Source organism: Numida meleagris, chromosome 13 (genome assembly GCF_002078875.1).
Source record: "Numida meleagris isolate 19003 breed g44 Domestic line chromosome 13, NumMel1.0, whole genome shotgun sequence".
Lineage (NCBI taxonomy): Eukaryota > Metazoa > Chordata > Aves > Galliformes > Numididae > Numida > Numida meleagris.
Genome location: NC_034421.1, coordinates 3146104 through 3172303, shown reverse-complemented (window position 1 = coordinate 3172303; position 26200 = coordinate 3146104). Strand labels below are relative to the sequence as shown.

The 26200-nt window shown below is 44.9% G+C and overlaps 1 protein-coding gene across 11 annotated transcripts in view; it reads left to right on the top strand.

Moving 5' to 3' along the window:
* The window catches only part of MAD1L1 (MAD1 mitotic arrest deficient like 1), a 380749-nt gene that overhangs the window by 110090 nt on the left and 244459 nt on the right, over window positions 1–26200 (top strand). For all 11 annotated transcript variants that reach the window (XM_021412108.1, XM_021412106.1, XM_021412115.1 and 8 more), the window contains one exon: window positions 21992–22132. In XM_021412108.1, the coding sequence (XP_021267783.1) occupies window positions 21992–22132 (141 nt within the window). The remainder of the gene's footprint in view (window positions 1–21991; window positions 22133–26200) is intronic.

Genomic DNA, 26200 nt, shown 5'->3' with positions numbered 1-26200 from the left:
CCAAAATTTGTTTGAAATTTCATGTAGTTGAGCGCCATTCATAAAGCTTGTCACATCCATTTGGAAAATGGAAGTCGTTGAGCGATGATTACATCTTATCGTCTGTCGCCCATTTTGCTGTTCAAGATCTGAAGGGCCGGGTACCACTATATAGCTGTTTCAATCAAGTTTTCTAACAAGGAAATTGCTTTGCTCTTCAACCTTGAGAGTTTTGTGCTTAGCGCAGGCTGAGAGAATACAGGGCAGAGGACAAAGAGGGGCAGCACGTGCAGCACCGGGAGGCAGAGGAGGCTGCCCTGTGTGTGTGTGTGCGAGGTCTGCACGCTGAGCCCGGAGCTGGCCCCTGGCTGTCACACGGGTGTGAAGCGTGCCATCCTCTTGCCTATGGCATCTCTCTGTTCCCCATCCCGAGTGGGACTAATGACGGCTCTGGTGATGCCAGATGGCAGTCACCAGTCATCACTGAACAGCAGAAATATGTCTAAATATTGTCTCCGCAATTGGTTTGTTCATTCTTTCTCCCGGTTCTAGCCTGGCAGTGATCCGCAGGCACCACTTAGGGACCTCCTAAGAAGATCCCGTGTAGAAAACTGTCAGAACAGATTGCTGTATGGATTTTCAGAGGATTAAAGTTAATTAAAGAGCTCTTCCTCGCTTTCATTTCCTCCTATCTGCCAGCTATTTACATGCTAATGTAGGGTCTGCCGGGAGAATGGGAGAAGTGTCAGCATTGGGCATGTTATCACACATGGAAACAGTAGAAAATAATGAGATGAGCAATATATATGTGTGTGTGTGTAGCCTGACAACTCAAAGCCCGTAGCACTGCTTTTTGCATATTTTCAGTAGTGTGTGATCTTACTGAATATAATTCACTCTATTACATCTCGCACTGCATAATTTAATACTTCATTCACAATAGTATCTTTACATAAGCAGTTTTATAAATAGAGAGCTTTAAGCACTTTTTTTTTTTTTTTTAAATCTGTCTTGTTCCAAAGAGGAAATTTCTGCAGAAGGAAGGAGTGCTTCTATGGGGAGCAGGGAGCCAGGAGCGTGGCTGTAGGTGGGGGCTGGCTTCTCTTGTTGCCTTCTCGCAGCGGCGTTAAGCAGAGCAGGTGCTCGGTGTGTGAGCAAACTGAGAGTGAATGTAATCGTTTTCTGCTCCAGTTGCGTTATTGCTTGCCCGTTCCATTTTCACATTGTTTCAGAGGATTATATTTTCCAGGTAGTTTTTCAATATCTTCCGTTTTAACACTTGATTAAAATTGCTACACAACGGCTGAAATAAAATTGATCCCAGGTTGCATTTCAAGAGGGAGTTTAATGCTTCAGCAAAATGAGAAGCCTCGCTGTCTGCATTTCTCAAGAAGATGCAAAGCATCCACTTTGTTGAGCATGGGCACAGAGGTCTTCCAGCTGCTGAGGGCATCTGAGGTATTTTGAAGGCACTGATGGTAATTAAGTTTCCAGGGACCAAGGGCAGTTGGGGGTAGGTTTGTTTCCTGCAGCGCTGTTCCCCGGGCCGGGCACGATGTGAACTGAGTGCCCAAGTGAGGCAGCTCCACGGGCCTCTGCCCAGACCCACATCCCTCTGCTCCGTGTCACCTCTGTGAAGCATTCACTCAGCATCCATTGTTTTCTCCACTTCAGCCTGTTGTAGTTTTCCTGGTGCAAAACATGGCACTGGAGATGTCAGGTGGCTGTCACTTGGCCTTGGGAGTCAGTGGGACATTGTGAGACAGAGTTAAACGGGATGGAGAGGGAAATCCCTTTGGGAGGTTTTACTGGGGGCAGGTGGGGAAAAGTTCATCCCCACTGAGCAGTCACAAGTCATCTCCTGCGTGCTTCCAAACTCATAGCTCAGCTTTCTGGGCAGGTGCCGAGAGATGCCTTGGGATTTTGGTGTCTGAGTTCTCATACTTGATATTCCACAGCCGCTCCTGAGCCAGCCCAGCAGCGCTGAGCAGATGAAATATTCCTTGTGCGGGCCCTGGGGTGGGATTTGTCCCTGATGTGCATCCATAGCATCATCTGAGAGCGCGCCCCGGAGCAGCTGGGTGCTGCTCAAGGTTTGCTACCTGAGCCGGGGGATGGCTGAGTAATTCTGAGCCACGCGTTGTGCCAGGTTCCTTGTGGTTGAGGAAAGCAATATTGTTTTAGTATTGCTGCCTAAATCCTAATGCAAAATGCATTCTTGGGGAATGTGATAGAGCTGCCAGCAGGAGGGCAGGGAGCCCTCCGAATTCATTGGGGATGCGAAATAAATGCGTGGTGGTAGTAGAAGAGAAGGAGGCAATGTGTGGAGCAGTGTGTACCGACCCGGGGGGGGCTGATGGAGCTCTGACAAGTGGAAGAGAGAACCTCTGCTTAGGAAAAAAGAAAAAAAAAAAATACTGTGATTTGTAAAGCTTATCTCTCTTATACAAGCTGTTCAACTTGTGATTTTTGTGCGTACAATGTTGGTTTGGGGCAAACGGGAAAGCATTTAGCAAAAGCAGGGAACTGCTTTCAAGCTTTTCTTGACGCTGGTGTAAGTACATGTGTGTGTGCATATAGATAATGTATGTACCTTTTTCTTTCATTTGTGCTGTGTTTCGAAAGCGCGCTCCAACCACTTGAGAGATGAGGCTTGAGAAAATGGGGGAAGAAATGGGAACAGTTTCCTGGCTGGTGTCAAAGAGGAGGGAGTGGAGGGGAAAGATGTGAAGGGAACTTTGGCCTTTGGCCATGGCTTTGGTTACTGCTAACGTTATTAAGCTTAGAAGCCTTAAAAGGAGCTGCTTTTCAAAAAAGCAGTGAACTCACTGCCTTTGGGACGCATCCCTTTGAGGTATCTCCTGTTCAGCACCGACACGTGTCCGTGCGGTGCCTTTCCCCGCCGCCGGGGCTGGGTGCTATGGAGGATGTCCCAGGGATGTGCATCTGCACTCATCTGCCATGTGGGAGAAGGTGGGCAGTTTTCAAATCTGACATTCGAATCCAGTCTGCGCCATAAGAAATAAATGCGTTTTGTTTGTGAGCATTAGTGGTTACCACATTCCTGAGGTCTGAGCTCATACAAAGGCTCAGACTTCAGTTGTGTCTGGGGAGATTTAATGTTTTTTTCAGGTGAAGTTCAATCTTCCGTCAGTCTGCTGACGTTTTTATAGCACAACTGAGAGATTTTACTGCAATTAAGAAGCAAAAGTATTCGAAAAGTGGGAAAATTAGAAACTCAGTAAGACTGCTTCAGCCAAAAAGGACAATTGTTTTGTTTGTTATATATGTTTGAGAAGACATCTGTTTTCAGCTGTTAAGGCCGAATGTTTCTCTGTAGACAATGCAATTTACTCATGAAAAATTGGAGAATTTTGTTTTCTGGTATTACCTGAGTATTTTGCTCCTTTATGCAATAGACCTTTTCTGGGACCTATAAATATAAGGGCCTCGCTGAGATATTTGGTTGCGGTGCCTCTGTTGTTTTGCACTGGGAGGAGAACATAACTCTTTTCTGAGAATTAAAACTCTCCAGTGCTGGTGTTTGTCTGATTTGTGGGTCACAAGACCTTGGTTCCGCATCCTTTCCTTCTGGCTTTCTGGTTGTTGTTGATGTACGTGGATGTTGGGAGCAGAAAGTGATGCTTCGGATACAGATGAAAGGAAGAGTCTCAAATAATGAGAAGTTTTTTTTCTGTCCCTACATTGGCTTTTTTTTTTTTTTTTTAATTTAATATTTTATGTTAGTTTGATTTTTGGAACTTAAGTAGAGCAAGTCAGGAGGCACGGCAGGACTCCTAATACTGAAATTAGATTCTTGTTTTTAATTTTCGGCTGTCCCTGAAGGATAGGCAGCGAAGGAGCAGCCTGGAGCAGTAAACAACATGAATATTTCAGAAGAATCATTTTTCCTATATGCCGACCTCTGCTGAAGACCTCTGCACAGAAAAGGATGGTTTTCCAGAATGGAAGATTTGTCTCCCGGTGACGTGTTCTAAGAAAGCTGTAAAGCACCAGGATGATCTTGGTGCTTGAGAGATCTCTCCAGACTTCTGTTGTCCCGTGATGGGAACCTCTGTATCCTGGCTGAATGCTGCTGCTGACAGTTGCAGTATTGTGGGGGGAAATGTGATGCTGAGCACTTGCAGAAATCAGGAAATCAAAGCTCTGGAGAGGTCTGGTTCAGTGGATGTTTTCTGCATGTTAGCTTTGTGAACGGCTCTGATAGAGAAGAGAGGTCGTGAATTCTGTGCTTGCATCTGTGAATGTTGCTAAGAAAGCTCGGATGCTTGCAACACCTTTCCCGTTAATGTGCTTTCCCATCTTCAGCACAAATGACCCCTCGATATGTGATAGCTCTTAGTACATTTGGAAACTGCCTCTGCTGTAATTAACTTCTGATGGAATAAAGCACGAGGCCTTGGGGTTACAGATTCAAAGAGACTTCAACAGGTTTGAAAACGATACATAGCAGACTTTCTCCCATTCATGTAGTTAAGCTTCATTATTTTGAATTGGTTGTGAGGTCTGGAGCACGGATACGTAACAAGCTCTGCATTGTGTGCAGCAGCAGCAGCAACTTTTAGTTGGGTCGTGGCCAGGCTCAGAATTCCTCTGGCTTCAGGACCTTCATTAGTTTAACGCCATCCGAAGTACAATATAATATTCAGTTGCTCTCCACTGGTCCAGACTGGGAAAGCTCTTAGCACCTTCCAGCTCTTGAGGCCCAGAAGTAGGCAGCGTCCATAACAGCCAGCAGGGTGTTCTGCTCTTCAGGGCGCAGTGTTGTGCGTTGACTCTGCTTGTTAGACATAAACCCTGGAATAGCTGCTCCAGCAGCTGGAGGTGTTTCGCAGTGTCCGTGCAGGTGTTGCAGTTGGATGGGGCTTTGCTTTAAGGAAGCTCACGCTGGAGCTGGTTAGAGCTGATGTAGCCCAGCTGAGGACAACCCCAGTGGCAGCGATTCTCTTTCGCCGCCGTACAGAACTTGCAGAGCATGGACTAGCAATAAAGATCCTCAAATACATCTGAGATGAGAAAGATCGGTTGCACAATCCCTAGAGAAAGCATCAATTTTCATAGAGATCTAGGACAGATGGGGAACGCATCCTTCCCCATATTCCGCTTTTTGTTGGGGATGCAAATTGTTCTCCAGTTCCTTACAGCATTTAATCTGTTGTGATTGTCTTCAATGTCTGTCTCTCCATCATATTCACCTTCCCTTGGGCTGCAAGTCACCCGCATGCGTGTCTTTGTGTTAATTTGTCCCAGTTCACAGGCATAGCATCATTAGTGGAACAACGCCGCTGCTGTAATTACTGTGGGATTTGTGCGCAGCAGCGTGCTGTTTCATTGTGGTGTACCTACTCTTTAATCTGCATGGGCCATCTGCTTTATTTCTTAACTAAAAGTTGTTTAGCTTCTGCTTTGCAAGAGTGAATCTGTTGCTCCTAATCTTCTCTGTTTAGAAAAACGTTGCGGCTAGGATAAATTAAATCCTACTTTGATAGATGGTGCTCATTTTTGTAAGATTTTTTTTTTCCAGGTCACGCCCCATCGTTTTGCAGTGTCCGAGTTTTTGCTTTCCTCTGGGGTTGCAGGGATGTTCGGGGCAGAATTCTGGTAGCACCGCTCTGTAGTCTGGTTAATTCATGCCCACTGTAAGTCTGACAAGTTGAAACCACTTTGAAGTCTGCTGTTGGCCACAGAGAAACTATTCCAGTGCAGCTGGAAGAAGTTACTGGGAGGTTACTGCATCAACTCTGCAGGTAATAACCTTTAAAAACCCCATGTTAGGTTGTGTGACAAAGCACTTGGACCTCTGTCTACAAAAGAGCTGCCCCCTATCCTTCAGCACTGCTTGTTCAGTCAAAACTATTGAACTGTTGGGGTGATCGGGTCAAAGACATGAATTTCTCCGAATCTCCTGCGACCTGTGTGTGACTCTTCTCCATTTTGCCTCTCTCTGTCCAGAACTCCAGGGATGAACGGACTGGTTCTTTGCTATGAGCCCACTCCCTGAGCTTGGGCAGGCCTCAGGCACAAAAGCAGATTGTTTAAGTGGGGAAAGTGGGATGTAATGCTGACGTTTCTGTTAGAGAAAGCTTTTATTTCCCAGAAAAATTGGTCCATTAGATGATGGTTTTGAGAGGTATTATTTGGTGTGGTCAAACCGGGTGATTTGGGATGTTTTAGAGGCATTAAAATAAGGTTGTGAAATAAGAGCAGTGGGAATCTTGCAGCATGTGTCATTTTTCTGGTGGCCTGAAGGAATTTACAGCCTGGTGTTACAGTGACACGGCTTTTGTTGTCATCTTATGTGCCTTTAAAAATGTTCCCGTTGTCAATAAATAAGATGAGGACTGCAGTGATTCGTGCCTTAAAGAATATGAAATGAGAAAAATACACATTCTTAGGTCTGTTGTCAATTTATTTTTCTTATTACAGGAACATTATTTCTGCCTGAGCCTATCTTTCCTTACCATTAAAAGTTGGTGCATTCAGTGCTGAGGTGATGAAATAGCAGCATCAAATCAGGCAGTTTGCATCTTGTTTTTGTTTTAAAAAAAACAAAACAAAACACAAAACCACAACAAAACCCAAACATTATTTCTCATAAGATGTTTTGGAGTGCAGCAATCATTCAGAAAATGAAAAGATCCTTTGTCTCAGAGGCTCTTCTGTTTGGTTCTTTAATCTGAGCAGCTGTCTTTCTCCTTCCCCGTGGGAAGTTGTGGAGGGTAAATAACATGGAAATTCATTTGACGATGGAGACGTTAAGGGTTGGCTTGGACAATTAATTTGTCATTAGACAGAATTAATTTCATTTGATCCTTACACGGCTTTGTTGCTGCATGTAAATTGAGCAGCTTGACGAGTTAGCCTGCACCTACAGCTCTGCTCAGCGTGTGCAGGGTGGCCCTGCTGGGCCGCGCCGTCCTTCCTCACCGACGTGCTACGTGCAGGTTGCAGGGAACTGTCTGGCTTTTCATTACTGCAGCTCCTTTCTGGGTTTGTGAGACCTAAATGCTGTGCTCAGCGCAGCTGGGCCTGTCCAACCATAGAGGGAATGGTCCCCCTTTCCTTCTCCCTTTCCCAAAGGGGAAAGCTCCATTTCCAAACGGAAATGCTCCGTTTATTTTCTTTTCTCTGGTTTGAAAATGAAGTTTATAAAACTTCACCCATCGGGAAGCTAACTCCAGAGGAAAGTGAGTAGCTTTGTGCTGGTACATTGCTCTGGATGCTTTCTGTGTACAATCTCCTTTGCTCACATTGAGGGACAGGACAAAGCATCTGTTGATGCCTCTGGAGGTGTGGTTTGCTGGCAGCGTCACAACACAGCACCCTCATACTTTCCTCTTATACTCTTGCAAATTGAAAGCCATCTTTTGGTTGATTTTGGTAGATACTGATCACTTCTGCAAAACTATTTAGAAAGAAATAATGCTTCCTTCCTCTTCTTGGCTTAAACGTGTTGCGGTTTTGGGGCACGTGTAGCAGGAACGCTTCAGAAATGTTCACGCTTGTTGACATCTCTGCCTTCTTTCTCTATTTCTTTTTGCAGCAGAAGTAGCTGCGCAAAAGCAGTGATCCCTTCCTAAACAGAGCTGGTGCACAGCTGATAAAACACAGGTTTTTATTGGTTTTGATAAGAATGACTTAACTGGAAGACCCCTGGACAGGGCTTTAACAGGGACCTGTTCATCCCGTTCTGCTGAGCTGTTGAATGACCACAGCCCCTTCATCTTGCTGGGCATCAGTCTCCGCTTCCATGAAACAGAGATGCTGATGCTGAAGTTCCCTAATGTGCTGCTTCTATCATTAACTGATAACAAGTGCAGCCTGAAAGCCTAGAGGTAGTGCTACGTGTCTGTCCTGTGAAGTGGAAGATTTCTAAGAACCAAGTTAGTTAAAACAGTGTCCTCATAAGACACCTGCTTTTGCATATATTCTCTTGGCATTTTTCAGCTCCTTGCCTGTCTTAATTGTGCCTGTGCCAGTTTCTCCCAGAAGGGAAGGTCTCTTGCTTGTGCTAGATTGGTGAACTAAAGTTAAATGTTTCGGAAAATGAGACCGAGGATGAAGGCAAAGTGTGTGTTCGACTCAGAACTATAAAGGAATTTGTGAACAATTATGTTTTTTTTTCTTAAAGGCAGGACATTTCATTATTTTTGTTAACCTATGAGATCTGAAGAGGAATCAGTGATGATACCTTGCAGATATCTTTCTTTGTGAGCTCATGGTGAAACTTCAGTCGCATTTACTGTGTAGGACTGATGTGTCAGGAGACAGCACTGCTCCAGCAGGAAATAACGAGGAAGAGACTGAACTGTAAGTGGGAGGGAAATGTGAGATTTGCCCCTATTGGCAGTTGTCTTTTCCATTTAAAAAGCAAACTGGTAAAATGCAGTTTAACTATTCCCCCAGTAAATGAAGAGCAGAGGAAGCTAAGGGATGCAGTCAGACCTCTTGAAGAAATTTAAGGCTGGGCATCCATTATCAGAGATGATCCAGAAGTAACTAAATGGGTTCTAAGCACATAGGGAAAGACTACAGATGAGATGAAAGGGAGGAAAAAATCCCGAATATCCATTAGCATGCCAGACTGTCAGCGAGCTGAGTAGGAGAGCAATGTGAAAGCGAGCATTAGTGATGGGTAGCTGTCCTCCCCTTCCAGCTTGCTGCAGGTACACACCAGCTAGTGCTTTGTGCTTGCGTTAACCACCCAGCAAACAGGCCTTGTGTCTTGGTCAGCAGCCTCGTGCCTGTTTAAAGCGTTCTGGTAGCAGGCACAATAGGGTCCGTGTGAATCCTCCCAATGTTGAACAGTGAAATCAGCCAAGCTGAGGCTTGTTTCCCGTCTCCTGCCGCCCCTGCTCTCTCGTTGCAAGTTTGCCTTTGCTGCGTGCTGTGATGTGTGTGCGATGGCACGGTGTGTTCCCCGCCCCTGGCTCCTGCCCACCTCCAAGCTGTTGTCTGCAGAGATCACCCATGTGCCCAGCGTGGTGCAGACCTTCCCCTGCAGTCAGAGTCTGATGTGGGGCTCCGTGCCCTGGGTCCGCTCTGCTGTGGGGAGCAGCACCACGCTCATTGGTAGCAGGGGCTGTGTGTGTGTGCCACCTCCAATGGCGATACGAATAACAGCCGTATCAACCACGTTCCATTCATTCAAACATTAGGATTTAAAACCACTTCCGAGACCCCCTGTTTCTTCGTGTGGATAGCGGGAAAGAAATTGCTATTTAGAGCATAGGGGGAGTTGCTTTTCTTTTGGCTTTGCTGTTTGTATCAGTGGGTTAAATTGTCTAATGACTTTAATTCTAAGCTTTTTGAAGCGTTTTTATTTTAAAAAGTATTCTTTAAGTATGAAATACATGTTTGAAGTGCAAGAATGTTGAATTTAAAGAATAACGATCCCATTCAACTCGATTCGGTGGCTGATATTAAAGAGGCAATTACGTACGATTTGTGAAAGAGAGCAACCTCTGCAGAGTGCGGTACCTGCGGGGCGTAGCGGCATGCTCTCTGATCTCAGCTAATAAGAGTGGTATCTAATATTAGAGTTTGCCTTGTCAGAAAGCCCCGTGAGCGGGACGGGGTAAGAGTGTGATGCACAAAGCGAGCGGCTGTTTGCCTTTGTTACTGCGGGAGGAGGCAGGGAGAAGCTCCCTCCAAAAAGTTCATTTTTTTTTTTTTTTAATGCTGCTGTTTCTTTCTTTATAGAACTAAACTGTTGATAAAGGGGGAAACGGAAAGTCTGAATAGCTAAATCCTTTTAGAAGCATGTGGCTAGCATGCCTGTGATTCCCACGGACATGGAAATTTCAGTGAAACTACAGTTCAGCGAATGGCAGAAAGTGAGAAGGAGAGTGAAAACTTATTCTGGGGGAGTCTGGAGATAAACATATCTTCACATACCTAAAATGCTGCTATAGGGGAGCAGATAACAAACTTTTGCTGAGAATTGTACTTCTAGACTTAGGGGGATCACTTCTAGCAAGTGCTGCTGCAGCAGCTCGGGGTGCAGGCAGGGCTGCTCTGCCATGTCCTGCTGCCTTGGGGGAGGACAGCAATCCAGGGGGGAGCCTGGGAGCCATCCTGGGCCGGGCAGCAGCTCTGGGGGAGCCGGGTGACTGCTTCCAAACATCTGTAGGAGCACGGTGCGTGGTCAGCGGGATCCATGCCTTTGTGAGACTCGCGTGTTTAAATCCTGTGAAGCTGCCTGTGCCTTCTGCACTGTGTTTCTGGATGCCACCGGAGGTGTTCTGTGACGATCTCAACTAGAGGATGTTCAGCAATGGAAGACCTGTGAAGGCACAGCAGTAGTATTTTCATCACATAGACACATTACGTACATCTGGAGCCAACCTGATTTGCTCGTGTTCAGCTAATAGCTTTTTCTCCAATTTACTTCTTGACTTAAGTGAGTATTAATCACAAACTATTTCAAATAGTAATTAATTAGATTCAGGAAACTTTTTGTGAAATAATTGACATCTTCTGTAAAGCTCCTACTACTGCTTGCTGGACTCAAGGCAGGTGTTCTGCATGAGGAGTCTTCTGCATAGCATTGATTTTTGACTTCACGTGGGTTTAGCATCCTTGATGTGCACAAGGCAGAGGCAAAGACTAGCAGCTCGCTGCTTTTTGGGCGCTTCTGTTCTCACCTTCTATTCTCACCATCTCTTAATGTGATATAGCTCATGTGTGTTGTTACTAGACGTGAAGTGGCAGGGACAAGCCTGTACACTAATAGGTGTAAGTGGGGTAAGAACAGCTTTTTGGAGCAAGTTGAGGAGAGGGATTGCAATTATGAACTCTCGCTGAATGATTTGTTCTTGTTACCTTTTATCTGCCCATCTTCTAGCATCAAGCAGTGGGCATGGTTTGTCTTGTCCTTCTGGTACATGGGATGTAGGAGAGGCTAAACTTCAGCTAAAGTCTGTCTGAATTACCCAGAAAGTTCCGCATCTTGGGGCTGTTGTGGTATGGAGGTAGGAGTTCACATTCATTGTTAACTGCTGCTTACCAGCTCCCCCCATCACGTCGGGTACCAAGGAGAGACCTCGTCCCTCTGTTCCTGCATCTTTCCTCTTGACAATCAGCTCTACTCGCTGTGAAGGCGTTACATCCAGAAGTAGAAAAGCTGATAGTCCATTTTCTTCTATAATACACAGCAGATGTTTGGTATGGAAACAAAACGGTGATTTCAGTCTGTAACAAAGCAGATCTGTTAAATGCTGGGCCTGTGGTCTTTATTGCTATGTGGTTTGGCTGAAAATAAAACATAAACAAGTATGAGTGCGCATAATTTTGTGATCAAATATTAATTAAAAGATTGCTTAATGTTTTGGTTTTAAACATCTGATCATCATTCTCTTTCAGATGTATATAATGAATATATTTCCTAAATAATGTTTTTCTTCTGGTAAACTGATTTTTCCACTTGTTTTTAATGAAGCTTGACTTCAGTACTTTGCATTTTGTCTAATGGTTTGAGCATAACATTCTTGATGTCAGTGCAGTTCTGAGGATAGATTTTGTTGACTTAATATTGCAGAGCCAGTGGAGGGAGAACAAAGAAAGGAACGTTTTTGTCTGCATGAATTAACCAGCGCTCCAGCAGCTCTCTGAAAGGAAGGCATTTGCTGAGTGGCAGCTAATGTTAATATTAGCCCAACTAACTTATAGGTTATTTGAAGGTAATATTTTCATTTGGAAACATTTAAAATTTGAGGAAACCTGCGTATGTGGGCAGATGTCACAGGGGCTGCAGGTTCTTTCTTTGGTATAGACATGAGTTTTCCTCTCTGTTTGAGGAGGGGATTGCCTGCAGTGTATCCACCTGCTCACGGCCGGGCCTTGGCATCCCCTGGCTCTGCAGCTTTTGTGAGAGCACCTGGGCCTGCAGCTCTGGAGCTGGGCTGAAAAAAAAAAAAAAGTGAAGATGGGACTTGTTTACCTTAAAAAGTAGTTGAAGAAGAGGTGACAAGTTGATAGCTCATAGTCTAATGAATGGTTTAGAGAAGTTGTTTGGGAGCTGTTGTTTTCCTTGTCTGCGCAGCACAAGAACAAAGGTGTTCAATGAAGCTGAAAGGTGGCAAATTAAAAACTGATAAAAGAAAATACATTTTCAAGGAATGGAAAAAGCTGTGGGATTCATTTTCACCAGAAAATTGGCAAGGTCATGAATTCATCGGGGTTCAGAAAGAGGCTGGATATTTACGTGAGCAATAAAAATATCCGGAGAAGTTGTCAGTGAGAGATTGTTTTTCAGAAGCGGTTGCTATAATGCTAATTTTTTGGAGTTGCGAAGTCCGAGGTGAAGGAGGGACTGGAACAGAGGTGGAACACCGTAATTCTGTACCTGTGTGGGGTGGGCCCTGTGCATCAGGGCCCCTGTGCCTCTTGGGCACCTGATGTTGTTCTTCATCACGCCTGGGCCTGGGAAGGAAGGACAGCCCAGAGCAGCTTGTGGTCGCTGCCAGCCAGCACTGATGCTGATACAGGGATTCAGTGCCAATTACAAATCCAGGCTCAGGAATCCAGAGCTGAGAGGAGGCAGAACTCTTTCAAAGCACAGCTCACAAGGTTGAAGAGGAGCTGAGGTTTGGGGATTTCACTTTGCTGTCTGAGGGCAGCCCCTGCGGGTGGCTGTTAATTGCGCTAATGAGATGAGTCCTGTGCATAATGTCGGAGCCAAGGTCCGGGCTGAGAGAAGAAGCTGATCTAACAAGGCCAAGGAGGTGCTGCTTGGTGCAGCTTGCGCTTCTAACCTCTTCTTTTCCTTGTTTTTTTTTTTTTTTTTCTTTTCATTGGCTACAGTTGGCTTATATGCTTGAAGTATTGAATTTGTTATTCACTCATGTTTTCAAGTGATGCAAGTTAAAGCACATAAGCCACGTGGCTTCTGTGATGTGAAATCCGTTTTTTGGCCCAGCGCTGCCCACGGGGATGGGTTGTGTCACTGGGCTGCGAGGACAGGGAGCTGCTGTGCGACCCTGAAAGCTGACACTGATGCGCTGGGGTGACCTACGGGATGATCTGACCGGTGATTTCTGAAGCTTATTGAAGTTCTTGATGTTTTATATCCTGAAGTTATGAAGCAGGGGGAATATTTTGCGAATTAAGTAAAATCTAGAAAAGGAACATTTTCTAATAACGCAGCCAGGTGAAGCATTAGCTAGAAGCCCTGCTTTGTTTGCTTGTTTCAAAAAGCCACAGTTGCTGTATTTCTGGAACAGAAATAAGTCTATAAGAAGACCAAGAAATTACTGTGACTTCAATTTAATATATTGAACTGACTGGATGAACTTGGTTCTCTGATTTTTTTTTGGCAGAGATAACTGCACTGGTTTAGAGCACGGTTCAGTTTACTCTTTTCCCAGTTTAATGATATTTAAGAGGTTAAAACTGCAGGAAACTGGCTTTTAAGAGACTTAGAGGCCAGAATCTGGGTTACTTACTGGACAGGAGGAAAAAGAAATCAGAGGGTAAGGAATAAGTATAGGGCTGAATTTTTATGTGTTGTAGACACTCTCAGAATAGAAGAATCTGATGCACAGCCACAAAAAATTATTTTCAGGTTTGAATAACACTTTTTTTCCCCCCCTTTTTCTTTTTGAATGGACGAATAAAATATCAGTTATTTATTGGCAGTAAGTGGGGATGAATACATTTTCTGTCAGGTGCATGCCTTCCCTCTGCCAGCGATGGTAATCGAGTCGCTAGGTGGAAGAGAGTATGGTGTTTTCTTTCTTTCTTTCTTTCTTTCTTTCTTTTTAAATGATCATTTTTCAAATGTGAACAGAATGCACGGTGCCGTGTAACTGTCAGAGCCGCGTGGCTCTGTGCTGAGCCAAGTGGATATGGCAGCTTCACACTCGTGCGGGATTGCTGCTGTCTGAGCAGCGGGGCTGAGAGAAGCGGCAGAAAGAGGATTTTGAATGAATAGATGAGACAGATAGAAAACTGAGCTTGTGCTCAAGATACGCGGTGGTGAACATCCCAATAGAAGGGAGTTAAATGGGAAAAAAGCCCCACCAGAACAGCCATAAAATTATTTCACAGCAGGAGGTTAAGAAACATAACTAAACATGTTAAACTCACTGTGAAGCAAGAGGACCCTGGGGGTATTTTAGTCAGATAATATTTAGTTTGCTGCAGTGTCAGTTGTGTGATTGCTTGTCATCTGGCATATGTATGTGCTATAAGCAGAGTGAGGCTTTTAGAGACCATGAACAATTTTCCAGAAGATGGTAAGCAGGGGATTTATCAGAGACAGATTAGAAGAGTTACAGTGGATTTATTTGCACTGGTCCATTGCCAGGATGTAAGGCAAAGCCGAGCCCTCTCTACAGAAGCGTTGAAGCTAAGGGACAATGGCTAGAAAGGAAGAGCTGTAAATCTGAAGAAAAAGTTGTAGAATGTGAGAGCCTATGAAGGTACACATGCATTTGTAGTTGTACATTTAAAATTACCTGCGGGACGTTTGCCCATAGAGCTGTTGTACTGCGGAGTTGTACCGTGGTGCAGAATTTTAGAGATGGTGGTTGGGAGCTTACTGGGGAATCCCAGACAGGCACCATTTGTCTTTCGCTCTGTCTCAGCCTCTTTGCTTGGCTGTGGTCTCAGCTTCCTGCAGTTTCTCTCAGCTGCTTTCCCTGGACTTCCAGCACGGTTCCTTGGGTGGAAAGCCATTGTTCAACAATAATGATATGGTAACAGGAAAATGGCTCTGTTGCAAGAGTATCAAAAAAAGTGATGAAAACCAACAGCCGTAGAAGGGTAAAGATGCCTAATTCCTGGCTGGTTGTGTATTTGTAGTTACAGTGTATGCTGGTTTTTCAGATAGAGGTATTTGGCCTTACAATAGAAGAAATGTCTTACTTCTGTTGGAGAAGTCTTGGTTGTAGAACGCAGCTCATCTGAAGGGCTCCTTTGTAGGTTAAATCCATCTTTAGACTCCTGCAATAACCTCATACTGGAGTGAGGGGCAAACACGCAAGCAGAGAGTTGATATCTGGGAAGTCACATCCAAGAAGTAAGAATATTTTGGAAAACCATTCTCTAATGTCCTTGCCAGTGCCAGGGTAGTGAAATCTGCTGGGTGTTTTTATGGAGTCAAGTGGCTTTTTGTAAATGCTGCTTTAATTGGGATCTTGAGTAGGAAGTCAATGGTGTGCGTATACATATGTGTCTGCTGTCAGTATTAATTTGCAAAGTAATGTGGAAATAGGTCGGCCACAGAGAGAAATGTTGGGAAATAGCTATTTCTGAGAAGGAAACTGTTGGGAGATTTGGGAAGAGAAAATGTTGGTTTAAATGTTATTAGTGCCAAAGATAAGAATGCTAAGAGAAATGGGGACGGTTTGCCTTCCGGTGACAGTAGATACTGCTGTTGACAAGGAGGATTTGAGAAGTTTCTAGTAATTTGATTTTTGCCGGTTTTGTTTGACATGTTTGTTCTGGAAGGCTCAATTAGCTCTTGTGAGCAATGCACTGCGAGGGTCAGGAGCTGAGGGACTGCACCTCCTCTTAGATAGGTTCCCATAGCAGCAAAGCCTGATTGAATTGGCATTTTTAACCAATGTACCTTCAGCCCTCTGTCTCTTAGGTCTTTCTGTCACCACTTTTATTTACCTTTTTTTTCTGGCAGTTTTCCATGAGGCAAGGGGATGTTTTATGCACAGCCTTTGAAAACCGAATCCTAATTACAAAGTTGGGCTTAACAATGTAGCTGTGGGTATAATTAACACTTAAAAGAAATTTTTATAGAGAGGACCGAGTCACCTGCAAAACTGGACTAACTTCCTTTTACCACCTGTGGGCTGGTGATGTGGAATAACTTTCCTTTACTCTCTTAATTATATCATGCAGCACATTAAGAGGATGGAGGTGGTTTGTCGAGATTTTTTTCGAAACCATGGGACAGAATTTCCCAGGAGCGGCCTGGCAGCTCTGCAGCACCCTGCATTACACCCTCTTCTCCCACCGTCACATTAACACGTAGGCGTGTTGAGTAAGGGCCAGCAACCCACTGCCCGTGTTGCTGTTTGGAAAGAGGCTGAGAAGGGGGGATGTGGCAGATAGTTCATCTTGCTAGTGCACTTTCTGGGAGGTGTTGGAGGCGGTGGGAGATGGTAAATAGTACCCATCTCTGAGGTAGCTTTTCAAGAAAGCAGTACGAAGAGAAACTCACTAGTATTTTATTTATTTGAGTTGGAAAATCCTTCTGCCCTGCACTCAAGAAGTGAACTGCTTGAAAGTCAGATTTCCAAGTAGGAAACTTTTGGTCTTCTGTCATTTTTTTCTCATTTCTCAATCCTCTTCTTCCTACTCCGTAAGTTACGCGGATTCTCTTGTCCTTTTGTGGATGAGTTCTTTCTACTGACATATGTGTAGAGCAGAAGCTGTTTGTCCTACTCCAGAACAAAGCGTACTTTGTGTCTGCCTGACAGTTGCTTCTCTGTGTGTTCCACCACATCTCTTATGGAGGCATCAACCTCGAAGACAGAGCTGAATAAACAACGGTTGCACTTGGCAGCCAAATTACATCAGTCTTGGTGCAGAATGGGCATCCATTCCTCCAGTCATCAGAGTGGGGAGAACCTGTCGGTGTCTGAGCCCCATGCATGCTCCTGGGCCACCGCTCTCCCCGTGCTATGTGGGGCAGCTGCTTTGTGTCCCAGGTCTTGAAGCACAACCCTGGTGAGTTGGATATGGGTCAGGTATGTGCAAATGGGCAGTTCTGGAAGGGGCAGATGCCATCTGACACTGCAGCTTGTGGAGAGTAACTGATTGCTGTGCTGCTACACGAGATGCTTTGCTATCACGAATTTCATCACCTTGATGCAAATTCAGTTCTCTCAATTACAGAGATGTTGTTGAATTGTAATCCTCCTCTTTGATAAACACATCACTGAAGTTGAGATTTGTTTGCCTTTATTCAGCAGACAAGTTACCTGTCAAAGAAGGAAAATAGACTGGTTTGTTATTATTCATATTGAGTGCCAGTTGATTGTTTCTTGTCCCTAATTCTTCTCTAGCTTCTTGCAATTCGTTTGCTGGTATTTTCTTCAAGTATTTTTTGAGATACCATTATTAAGTGATTGATAATTGCCAGAGTCTGTATCTCCTGTCTGTTTCTCTGTCCTGTTCTCAGAGCCTCCTGCCACGGGGGAGTTCCTCACTGATAGGAAACTCTGGTCCACAAAAACCCATCAGTCATTTATGAAGCATTGAAAGGATATATTTTGTCAGTAGGTCTTGACACCATCTAACTATTAAAGTATTCTTCAATTACTTCTGCTGACCACAATTTTGCTTTTATTCCCTCTCCTCATGCTGCTAATTTTTATCCTGTTAAGCAGTCGGTCCAGCCCCAGATACCATCTCCCACTTGGTACGTGTGCCTATGTAGATTAAAGCAAGAAAATACACATCTCTGTTCATCTTTCTCTTCTATTTGTGTTTTTAGGAGCAGTAGTTAGCTTAATTATACCTGATTGCAAATAGCATCTGTTTGATGTTGAAGCTCTATATTCTTTCTCCAGTCTCGTTTTGAAGCTGTCTCTTATTGCAGCTAATTTGGAGTTAGGAGTCTGGAGAGGAAGAGGAGGGGAAATCTCGCCACTGATTTCCTATAATGAAGCAATCTATTAGCATTCTCCTAAAATTATCATTAATTAAACAAAAAGCTCATCTAACACTGGGAGCAGGAATATTTCTGCACCATCAAAATGGCACTGAGTGGGAAATATCATTATGATTCCACTTTGCAAAGTCTCTCTCCTCTGCCAGGCTGGAACCTATGCAGAAGTGAGAGAGCAAGCGAGCTGTGTTTGGGTTTTGGATTAATAGTTGAAGTTCACTCATGTGGAAATAAAGCAGATTTTACTTTGACTAGAATTTGTCATTAAAAAGCCATTATCAGAACCGACCAGCACAATTCCTGCTCTTTCATTGCTAATGACAAAACAATCTGTTCTTTCAAACACAACAACCTTATATTTTCTTTCAGAGAATGGCGCAGGAGTCTTAACAGAGCAGAAGCTGGGTGAAGAAAGGCAGCCCAAAGATTTATTGATCAATAAAACAGACAATTACAGCTTGTTTATAAAAGGGAAAAAAAAAAAAACCAACCCGAAACCTTGGGTCTGCAAGCAACACTGAAACTCTAATAATGACAACTGTGGTATCCAGCTTCAAACGATAAAAGTCAATAGGAAGATATAGGATTTCAATAAAATTATGACACTAGATAAACTTTACCCCAGGAACAGATTTTCCCAGAGTGTGTGACTGACTTCAGTGAGATTTGTAACTTTAATTTCTCTCCTATTGATTTTTCTTTTCTTCAACTAATTAGAAAGTCTGCGGTGAATTCTGTGTATACGTGTTTGAGGAGGGGCTAACAAGCATCAACGAGAATAGGGCCTGAGTTTTTATTCATACAAGTCTACATGTAATATAAATAAAGGGTCCCATGGCATTTTTAATTCTTTCGTGATATTTTACGTTTTCTCCAGTTGCTTCCAATGCATGGCAGGGAGTCACGCGTTCTCCTCCCCGTGTGTACGGAGGCCGTGGGCTGTCCATGGAGGTGTGTGGCAGCGCTGCTTCGGTGATGTGGGCCGTGCTGGTGGGGATGGTGGCAGCTGGTGGGTGCTCATTGGAAGGCGTCTCAGCTCTTCCCCTAAAAGCAACCCCAAGAGGGGTTGGTTCCTGGAGGAGCCCTCTTACATTACTGCTGTTTCTAAGCCACTCCTCTTGCTCTCTGGAGCATCCATGTCAATAAAGTTTTCTGTATCTTCAAGTTGCTTACCAAAGAGGTCAAATTTTGGCTGGGGGTAAGAGAAGGAATAGATAATAAGGTGGTGGGAGAACTGGAGAGAAGTTTGATCCTAGGGATCAAACCAAGCCCTTCAGGACGTGGTTAGAGTGAGCTGCATTTCTGTTTTGGTGTTGATTAGAATCTGGCCAAAGTGAAGAACACGCGGACGTGTGCTGTGTTCTCCTGCTTCTCCAAGGGCTGTACAGGATTTGTTTTCGTGAACTGCCATTGCAAAGTCAAGGTATGAGCTATGGGTTAGCAAAGATGCCTTGTGCTGGGTAAATTTTGGAAATTCTCCAAGGGACCCCATTTTAGCAATTCTGCTGGATACTCTCTTGACGGAAAGCAGAAGTGCTGGAAAGAAGTTAGAGAAGATATACTGAAATCACCGCAGAGGTCTTTGATGGAGTTGTGGAATATCTTGTCATATGGGATGAGGGGATACTGCGGCAATGACAAAACCAGGATTAAATTGTTGAGAATCTTTTTAAACAGAAGATATCTCAATGAGAACTTCAATTTCCTGCCAAACAAACAAGTTCTTTAGGAGGGAGAGAAAAGCTCTCAGTAAGTGCTCCCAGTGGGGGAGGAATTGGAAAATGGAGCAGGGGACCACTTGTTGGTGAGAAATGATTTCATTACAGTATTAATATTTAGAAATAATTAAGGAGGAGAACTAAACTCCAGGATCAAGTGTCTAATTGTACCACCCTCTATTCCAGCTTTTCAGCCCCTTTTTTTTCAGTACAGCTTGTGCTGTGTTTGCCGTGCACGCCTTTTCCTGGCAAGTTTCATCTTTTCAGTGTACGGCTTTGAAGGGCAAGGTCTGTAGCTGGCTTCAGGGGAAAGACGCCCTGTAAGAATGTCCTGCTCCCATTCTCATCCAGTGTCCTAATGTGAAAGCAGACGGTTGCTGTTGTTGCAGCTGAACAGCTTGGGGAACTGCTGGGATCTTGCTGGGAAGGACTTGACTGACCTCATATTCAGCAGTTAATTGGAAGCCAAGTGCGATGGGAATTGCCACGGGTCCTGTTTGCTGCTGAAAAAGTGCTCAGGGGTTTGGAACTCCCCTCCTGTAATGGAGAGAACATTGCCATGTTAAATTATCACATTGATAAAAGATGCTTTGCAGGAAATTAGGATAGCGAGCAGCTTGGAGTACATAGAGAGCCAGCGAGATGATGCTGTAATTGCAACAGTGTGCAAGGATAGACCCAATAACTTCACTAAATGCCATCATAATGTTCTCCTCTGTGTTCTAGACAGTGATTCTGGAGCAAATGAGGAACGAAAGTTGTCGTCTAAGCAAAGGCAGGCTGCCTTATGGAGAGTGCACTTGGCAGACTGGGCGATGTGTGCATGTTGCTGGGGGAGGAGGATGGAGCCATCCCTTACTGCTGCTTTTCTGCTAAACAAGTTCATTACCAGGCAGGTGTGGTGTCCGTCTGGTTTTCTCCTCCTGCAGTAACATGGAAGTTTTTCCTTTCATGTGTCTGTTAGATCAATAATTCTTTGTAAACTTTGTGGGAAAACTGTTCTTTCCTTAGAAAAGTATTTCCCTTCAGTCAGGCCTGAGCAAGAAGCCAGTAATAGCTTCCAATACTCGTTATGTTAGAACCTGTTTTTCTTTATTAACGCAGTTCTTTCAGACTCAAGCTGGGCTTTGATCTTGAGATCCTTTTACCTGCTGACCAGCCCAACCCATCCTGGCTGACCTTTCAGTGCGTCACATGCTCTGAACACAAACCATTCCTCTGGCAGTGCCCCCTTCTTATTTTCACACCTTGAATTTGAATGTTCCTTCCCTTCCCCGTGCATACACTTGCTATCCACAGTCAGTGTCTGACCTTTAGATTTGAAGAGGGACGATAACCTTCAGGGATGGCCTTGCTTGACTGAGCAGTTAGCATCCCCTTCTCTGTCTGAAATACAGCACTTAACATTTGGGATTGAGGGGAAAGGGCTTTTTTTTGGTTCCTATCCCAGTAATTTCTGATTTCCACAAGAGGGTCCCAGCGAAGTATTTCAGCATGGCTAAGCAGTGTTTGTGAGCAGCTCCGAGTTCGCTGTAGTAGTAGTGGCCTGGGAGCAGCACGGCTGTAAAGCTGAGTGATCCTCTAATAACAGTTTGGATGTTTGTGATCGCAGCATTCACAGAGATAATGGATTTGCCCTGAACGTTTGCGCATTGCTGGAGCAGGGTGAAATACAAATTTCAGCAAATGAAAGGGAAGCAACCCTGTAAGATTTCCTAGGAGTTTCTGCTCTTTTGATTTATGCAGTGGGAATGTGCTGCTTTGACTCTGTTCTGCAGCCTTGCGAACATCAAGGCTCTTCAATACAGTCAAAATATGAAACATTTCATCAGCTCTCTAATCCCTGTATGCACACTGCACTGCAGCCAGCAATCTCCTTAAAACATACCTGACTTCCTGGAATATTGTTCAGCCTTTCGTCCCCTCCAGTGTCCTGGTCACAAGGTGCACGCAGTCAGCTTTCAGCCCAAGCTTTGTAGTTGGGAGCGTGAAAGCTCTCAGAGCATGGAGAGGGATCCTCCTGTTTATAACCATCAGCAAATAGAAAAGTGAGCCAAACACATTCTCGGCAGGATATTAACCTCTGAAAAAATATTAATTATAAACACTGAATGTTGCAGCGCTCAACAAGTAATCAGTCACCTACCACTTGGAGGATATTTGCTCTTAGTCACTTTGTTCATCATTAAATCTGTTTCATTTCTGTTGCCACGATTCTGTTCATTCATTGCTGGAGTTCTTTGGCAGGAAACATGTCAAGTACTACACTCAATGTTTTGTTGAAGAAATCTGTTCAGCCTGTTGAATTAGAATAGTGTCTCCAGAAGGAAGGAAGGCTCTGTTTTCAGTTGGGATTTGCTTGTTAGGGTGAATGCATGTTGCTTTCCTGCAACATAGGTGTGCTTTCGTACACCCAAGACAATCCAATTTTTCATTTCTTGGGTTTTTTTCATTGGTTTTGTCAGAGCTGCGTGGTCACCCCTGCGACTCGATGCACACACAAAGACCACGAGAGCAAATCCATCAGGGTTTTGTTTGCCACCTGAAAGTGCAATGGGGAAAAACACTGTTGTGAGAACCCTCCTTCCTGAGCGGGGTCAGGGGCTTTACCCCTAACGGCAATCTCTGTTCTTCCCGGCAGGAGCGTGATGGGATGCGAGCAATCCTGGAGTCGTACGACAGCGAGCTGACCCCCGCCGAGCACTCCCCGCAGCTGAACCGGCGCATGCGGGAGGCCGAGGAGATGGTGCAGAAGCTGCACGCTCACAACGCCGAGCTGGAGGTAATAAAGCAGCATCCTCCTCTAACCCCACTGGGGGAGTAGCTGAGGCCTTTTAAGGCTGAGCTGCCTAGCGATGTGCTCTCTCTGCCCTCGCAGAAGGCAGGTTTGCAAAATTCAGACTTCAAAATGCCGACATCAGTGAGACCCACTGCGTGGTGTCGGTGAGTAGCAAGGCTCTCCTGTAGGCAGCGCCAGCAGGGTGTGCTCGTTAGGCTCGGAGCATTTGGAGAAGTAAAGCACCTGTCTGCTGTTCTTCTTCTCTTTGTGGCATTGGGCCTGAAAACCCCAGAACAACGGGAACTACATTAACTGCTTTTTTTATACTGGGGTTTTCTCTAAGAAAAACATTTTTTTTTTTTCTGAAGATAGTGTTTCTCAAAGGGATTCTTATATTATTATTCTCTTTATGTAAATTTGCAGTCTGAAACAGGACTATAATGAGGTAAATTATACCATCCATTTGCCAAATTATTCCCTACCTCCCTGCTGTATTTTGTGGTAGTGGAACGGTCCTGAATGGAAATATTTGGAAATATCTCTGTTATCTTAAATCTTGGCAGTTTTATTCCACAGATTTTACAATAACTGTAAGTTTATGAGTTTCCCTTTCTTCATGTCTAATTCCACCAGCGTATAGATTTATAGATGCTTTAATTCAAATGGAGTGAAACTTGTAGTAATTGTTGCTCCTGGGATTCCTACCGAAGTCACAGAGTGAGCTGCCCCGCTGGGTATCAATCTCCTTGTTGCTGCTGTCATATGTAGAAAATGCTCGTTTCATCTTCAGCAGGTGGGGATTTAGGGAGGGAGTGCAGGCTCCAGTGACCTCTAGAGTCTTAGCAGGCAGAGCAGTGTGGGGTGAGCTCTGTATCACATTGCAGGTCCTTTCCCTCCTTGTTTCTCAGATTTGGGCAAGCTGATCAAGAAATTAGTGACAGATGAAAAGGAAACTTGAATGATTTAGTCTTCACGTGGTCGTTTGATAGCCGCGTTATTTAACACCAGACAGAGCAGGATTAGATGGCAGTGGCATAACATGTTAGGTGGCTGATTCATCCTGTGTTCTGAGCTGTTGCCAGCGGTGGCTCAGGGCTGGTGGAGGGAGACGTCCTGAGTTCTTTTGCTGAATGGGTCGAATCTGCACTGGGCGATAGCAAATGACCTTTTCCTTTTCAGGTGGACGCACAGAGGAGTGTAGGAACCAGGTCCTGCATCCCTTTAATTATTTATGGGGGACAAATTATAAGTTTATCTTCATGGATATGGATTAAGGGCTACATGAGAGGTTTCAGAAAGGAGCTGTGTTCTCTGTAGGCTTGTTTTGTGTGATGTCAACCTTTAAGTCTTTCAAAGACTTTGCTGGAAGCGGGATTCAAAGTCCTTACGTTCCCCTTGTAAAGTAAAATTTTATGCTTCACTGGATTGCGTTTGCCTTTCTGACTGCAACGTTGACTGCCAAATCCAATCTATTTTGAAATTTCGGAGTCGGTTATTCTAGTAAAAATCTGAAAACTGGAAAGGGAAATGGAGGTCCACGTGGGCCTGCCGGCATCTCGTTGTCAGGAGCAGCAGCTGTAAGTCACTGCCTGTAGATCAAAGATCTGGTTGATAGCAGCTATTAATAACTTCTAACACAATGCTCCGCACCTCCCAGCTCTGCACATTTTCGAATTGTTGACACCTGTGTGACTCATCTCGCAAACAAACAGAGGAGGCAGCGGGAATGAGGCACCTTGGAGCTTGGGCTGATTTCTGAAATATGGGTTAAACTATCTCTGATGCGACCGGGGGGCGGGGGGGCAGAAAGGAGCTTGAGCACACCTAAATCCTTGTGGCAGAAGGGCTGGGGCATCCCGGGAGCACCTGCTGTAGGTGGGCTGGGAGGGCAGCAGGCAGCTGGCTTGCAGGGAAGCATGGAAGAGTGAGAAGAATCCGTCTGCAAGCAGCGTGCAGATGGTGGCAGCAAAGCAGCAACGTGCGCGGTGCACACCAAGGTGCAGGGGTGTGAAGAGAGAGGGCAATGGAGCAGAGCCGGAAAGCCCAGGCTGACAGCGTGACATTTTGCTAGGCTAGGTGGTGTACGTGTGGGAAACAAGGCTGCTGGTTAGCAGAGCTGCTGCTGCGGGTTCCTGCAGGTGCACCCACGGAGGGGTGCTGGGGGAGAGCTGTGCTTATTGCAGGAGCAGCACTTACACTCCCTGTGCAATGAGCCTTTGATGGGGAGATTGCAGTTACTGCTGTGGTGCAGGAGCATCCTGAGGTTAAACAAACCACTGGGCATCCTCTTGTGTTACTTTTTGTTGCTTCTACTTTTCTGCCTTAACATTCGTGCTCTTTCTCTCCTCGCTCATTTGCTGTACAGCAGTGTGGGTTGTTTTCATCGTTTGTTGTTTTTCTTTTTGCTACTGAAAACTTCATTTACCCAAATCTCTCCCCATGTGCCCCAGCAGAGAAACCTTTGATACTCGTAGAGCTGACACTTATGTGCACGTGTTTCTGCTGGCTGCCCCAGTCTGTTACCAGCAGCCCCACCTCCGAACAAGCCACGGAGGGAATAAGTGATGTTTCTAACCAGAATTTTTTGTGCTCTGAAAGTGGAGATTTTTTCCATTTGTTCCAACAGCAGCTCCCCGTGTGAGCGAGGAGGCTCTCTGCTGAAGATGGAATGTAAGAAGAGTTTGTGCTGAGGCATTAGCTTCTCACTCATTAGGGAGATGAAGCCTCTGATAAGTCTTCTGCTCGGTGCGTAACAGGAGGGTGGGAAGCTGCTCAAAAGAACACAGGGAGCAAGAGAGAGGTGTGTAGGCCCCGAGGGCTGCGTGTGAGCAGTTTGTTAGTGCACTCTGCAGGGATGGATGGTGTGGCATGGAGCTGTGTCTGGCAGGACAGCTGCTGGGAGCACTGCTGGGTCTGCAGCACCAGCCCCGTCAGGAAGAAAGGCACCTTGCCAGGAGCTCAAGTGCAGAGTGATGCTTCCATCCCAGCTCACTTCAGCAGCACTGTGCTTCTGCCAAAGAACGGGTCCTGTCCCTGCCTGACGGGGCAGAGAACCGTAGGATGAAGACAGGCTGATGGGGAGCTTTTAAAATCCCCTTCACTGATGACTGATGATAAAAGCTGGATCTCTAATGCGTGAGCATGCAAACACGTCGTCTGTTCTGGGGCTGAAAGTGATTGCCACCGCCTGCCCCCAGCACGAGCCCTGATCCACGATGCTCGGCTGGCTGTCGAGGCTGAAGGAAGCCCTTTATGGAGCGCTGCATGTAAAGCAGGGAGGAGACCTGGGAGAAATACCGCCTGAAATGGAGGCTGGAAAAAGCAAGCAGGCTGTGCCAGCACATTTCGGGTGGTTAATGAAGTGTCACTCACCATCTTTTTAAAAGCGTGTTTTGGAACTGCGGAGGGAATGAGTTTGTCTCTGGACAGCATGTAATCAATACGTAAAATAAACAGAATTGTGGCTGTATTCTGATCGTGACATAAATTTTCAGCTCGGCACTGGCAATATTAACAGTTTTTGTGCCGATCTTGATGAATTTTTACTACCGTTGCTCCCGTTAACTCTAATTTCAAGATAAATGTGACAAAGCAAGAAGCCTCTGTGCATGTGGCAGCTTGTGACAAAGCTCTGTTGCGGAGTTTAGTGTTTGAAAAGTTAAATCCAGCTGCACAAAAGAGAAATCATCATAAATATAACTCCATTAATAGCTATTTTATTACGACACGCTTGGCTCCATATGAAACTTTAATGAAGAGAGATTTGCAAGGAAGACTCATGCTGACACCTTCAATGGTCTCTAGCATTTTTTACATTGAGAGATTTACGCTGTCTGTGAACACCATATGTATTCTAATCAGATAATTATAAGTCTGACAGTTTCAGCACAAGAAATGCCATATGCTCTGTGTTTTTTTTGTGGCGTTTTTGTTGTTTTTTTTTTTTAGTGTGGGTATTACCGGTGACCTCAAAACTCATTGACCAAAAATTGTCACCTTATCTGAGCATGGTAACTGCAGCTCATCTGCTGGTGCAGGTCGGGCCTTGCTGGTGCCTGTGGTGTCAGACAA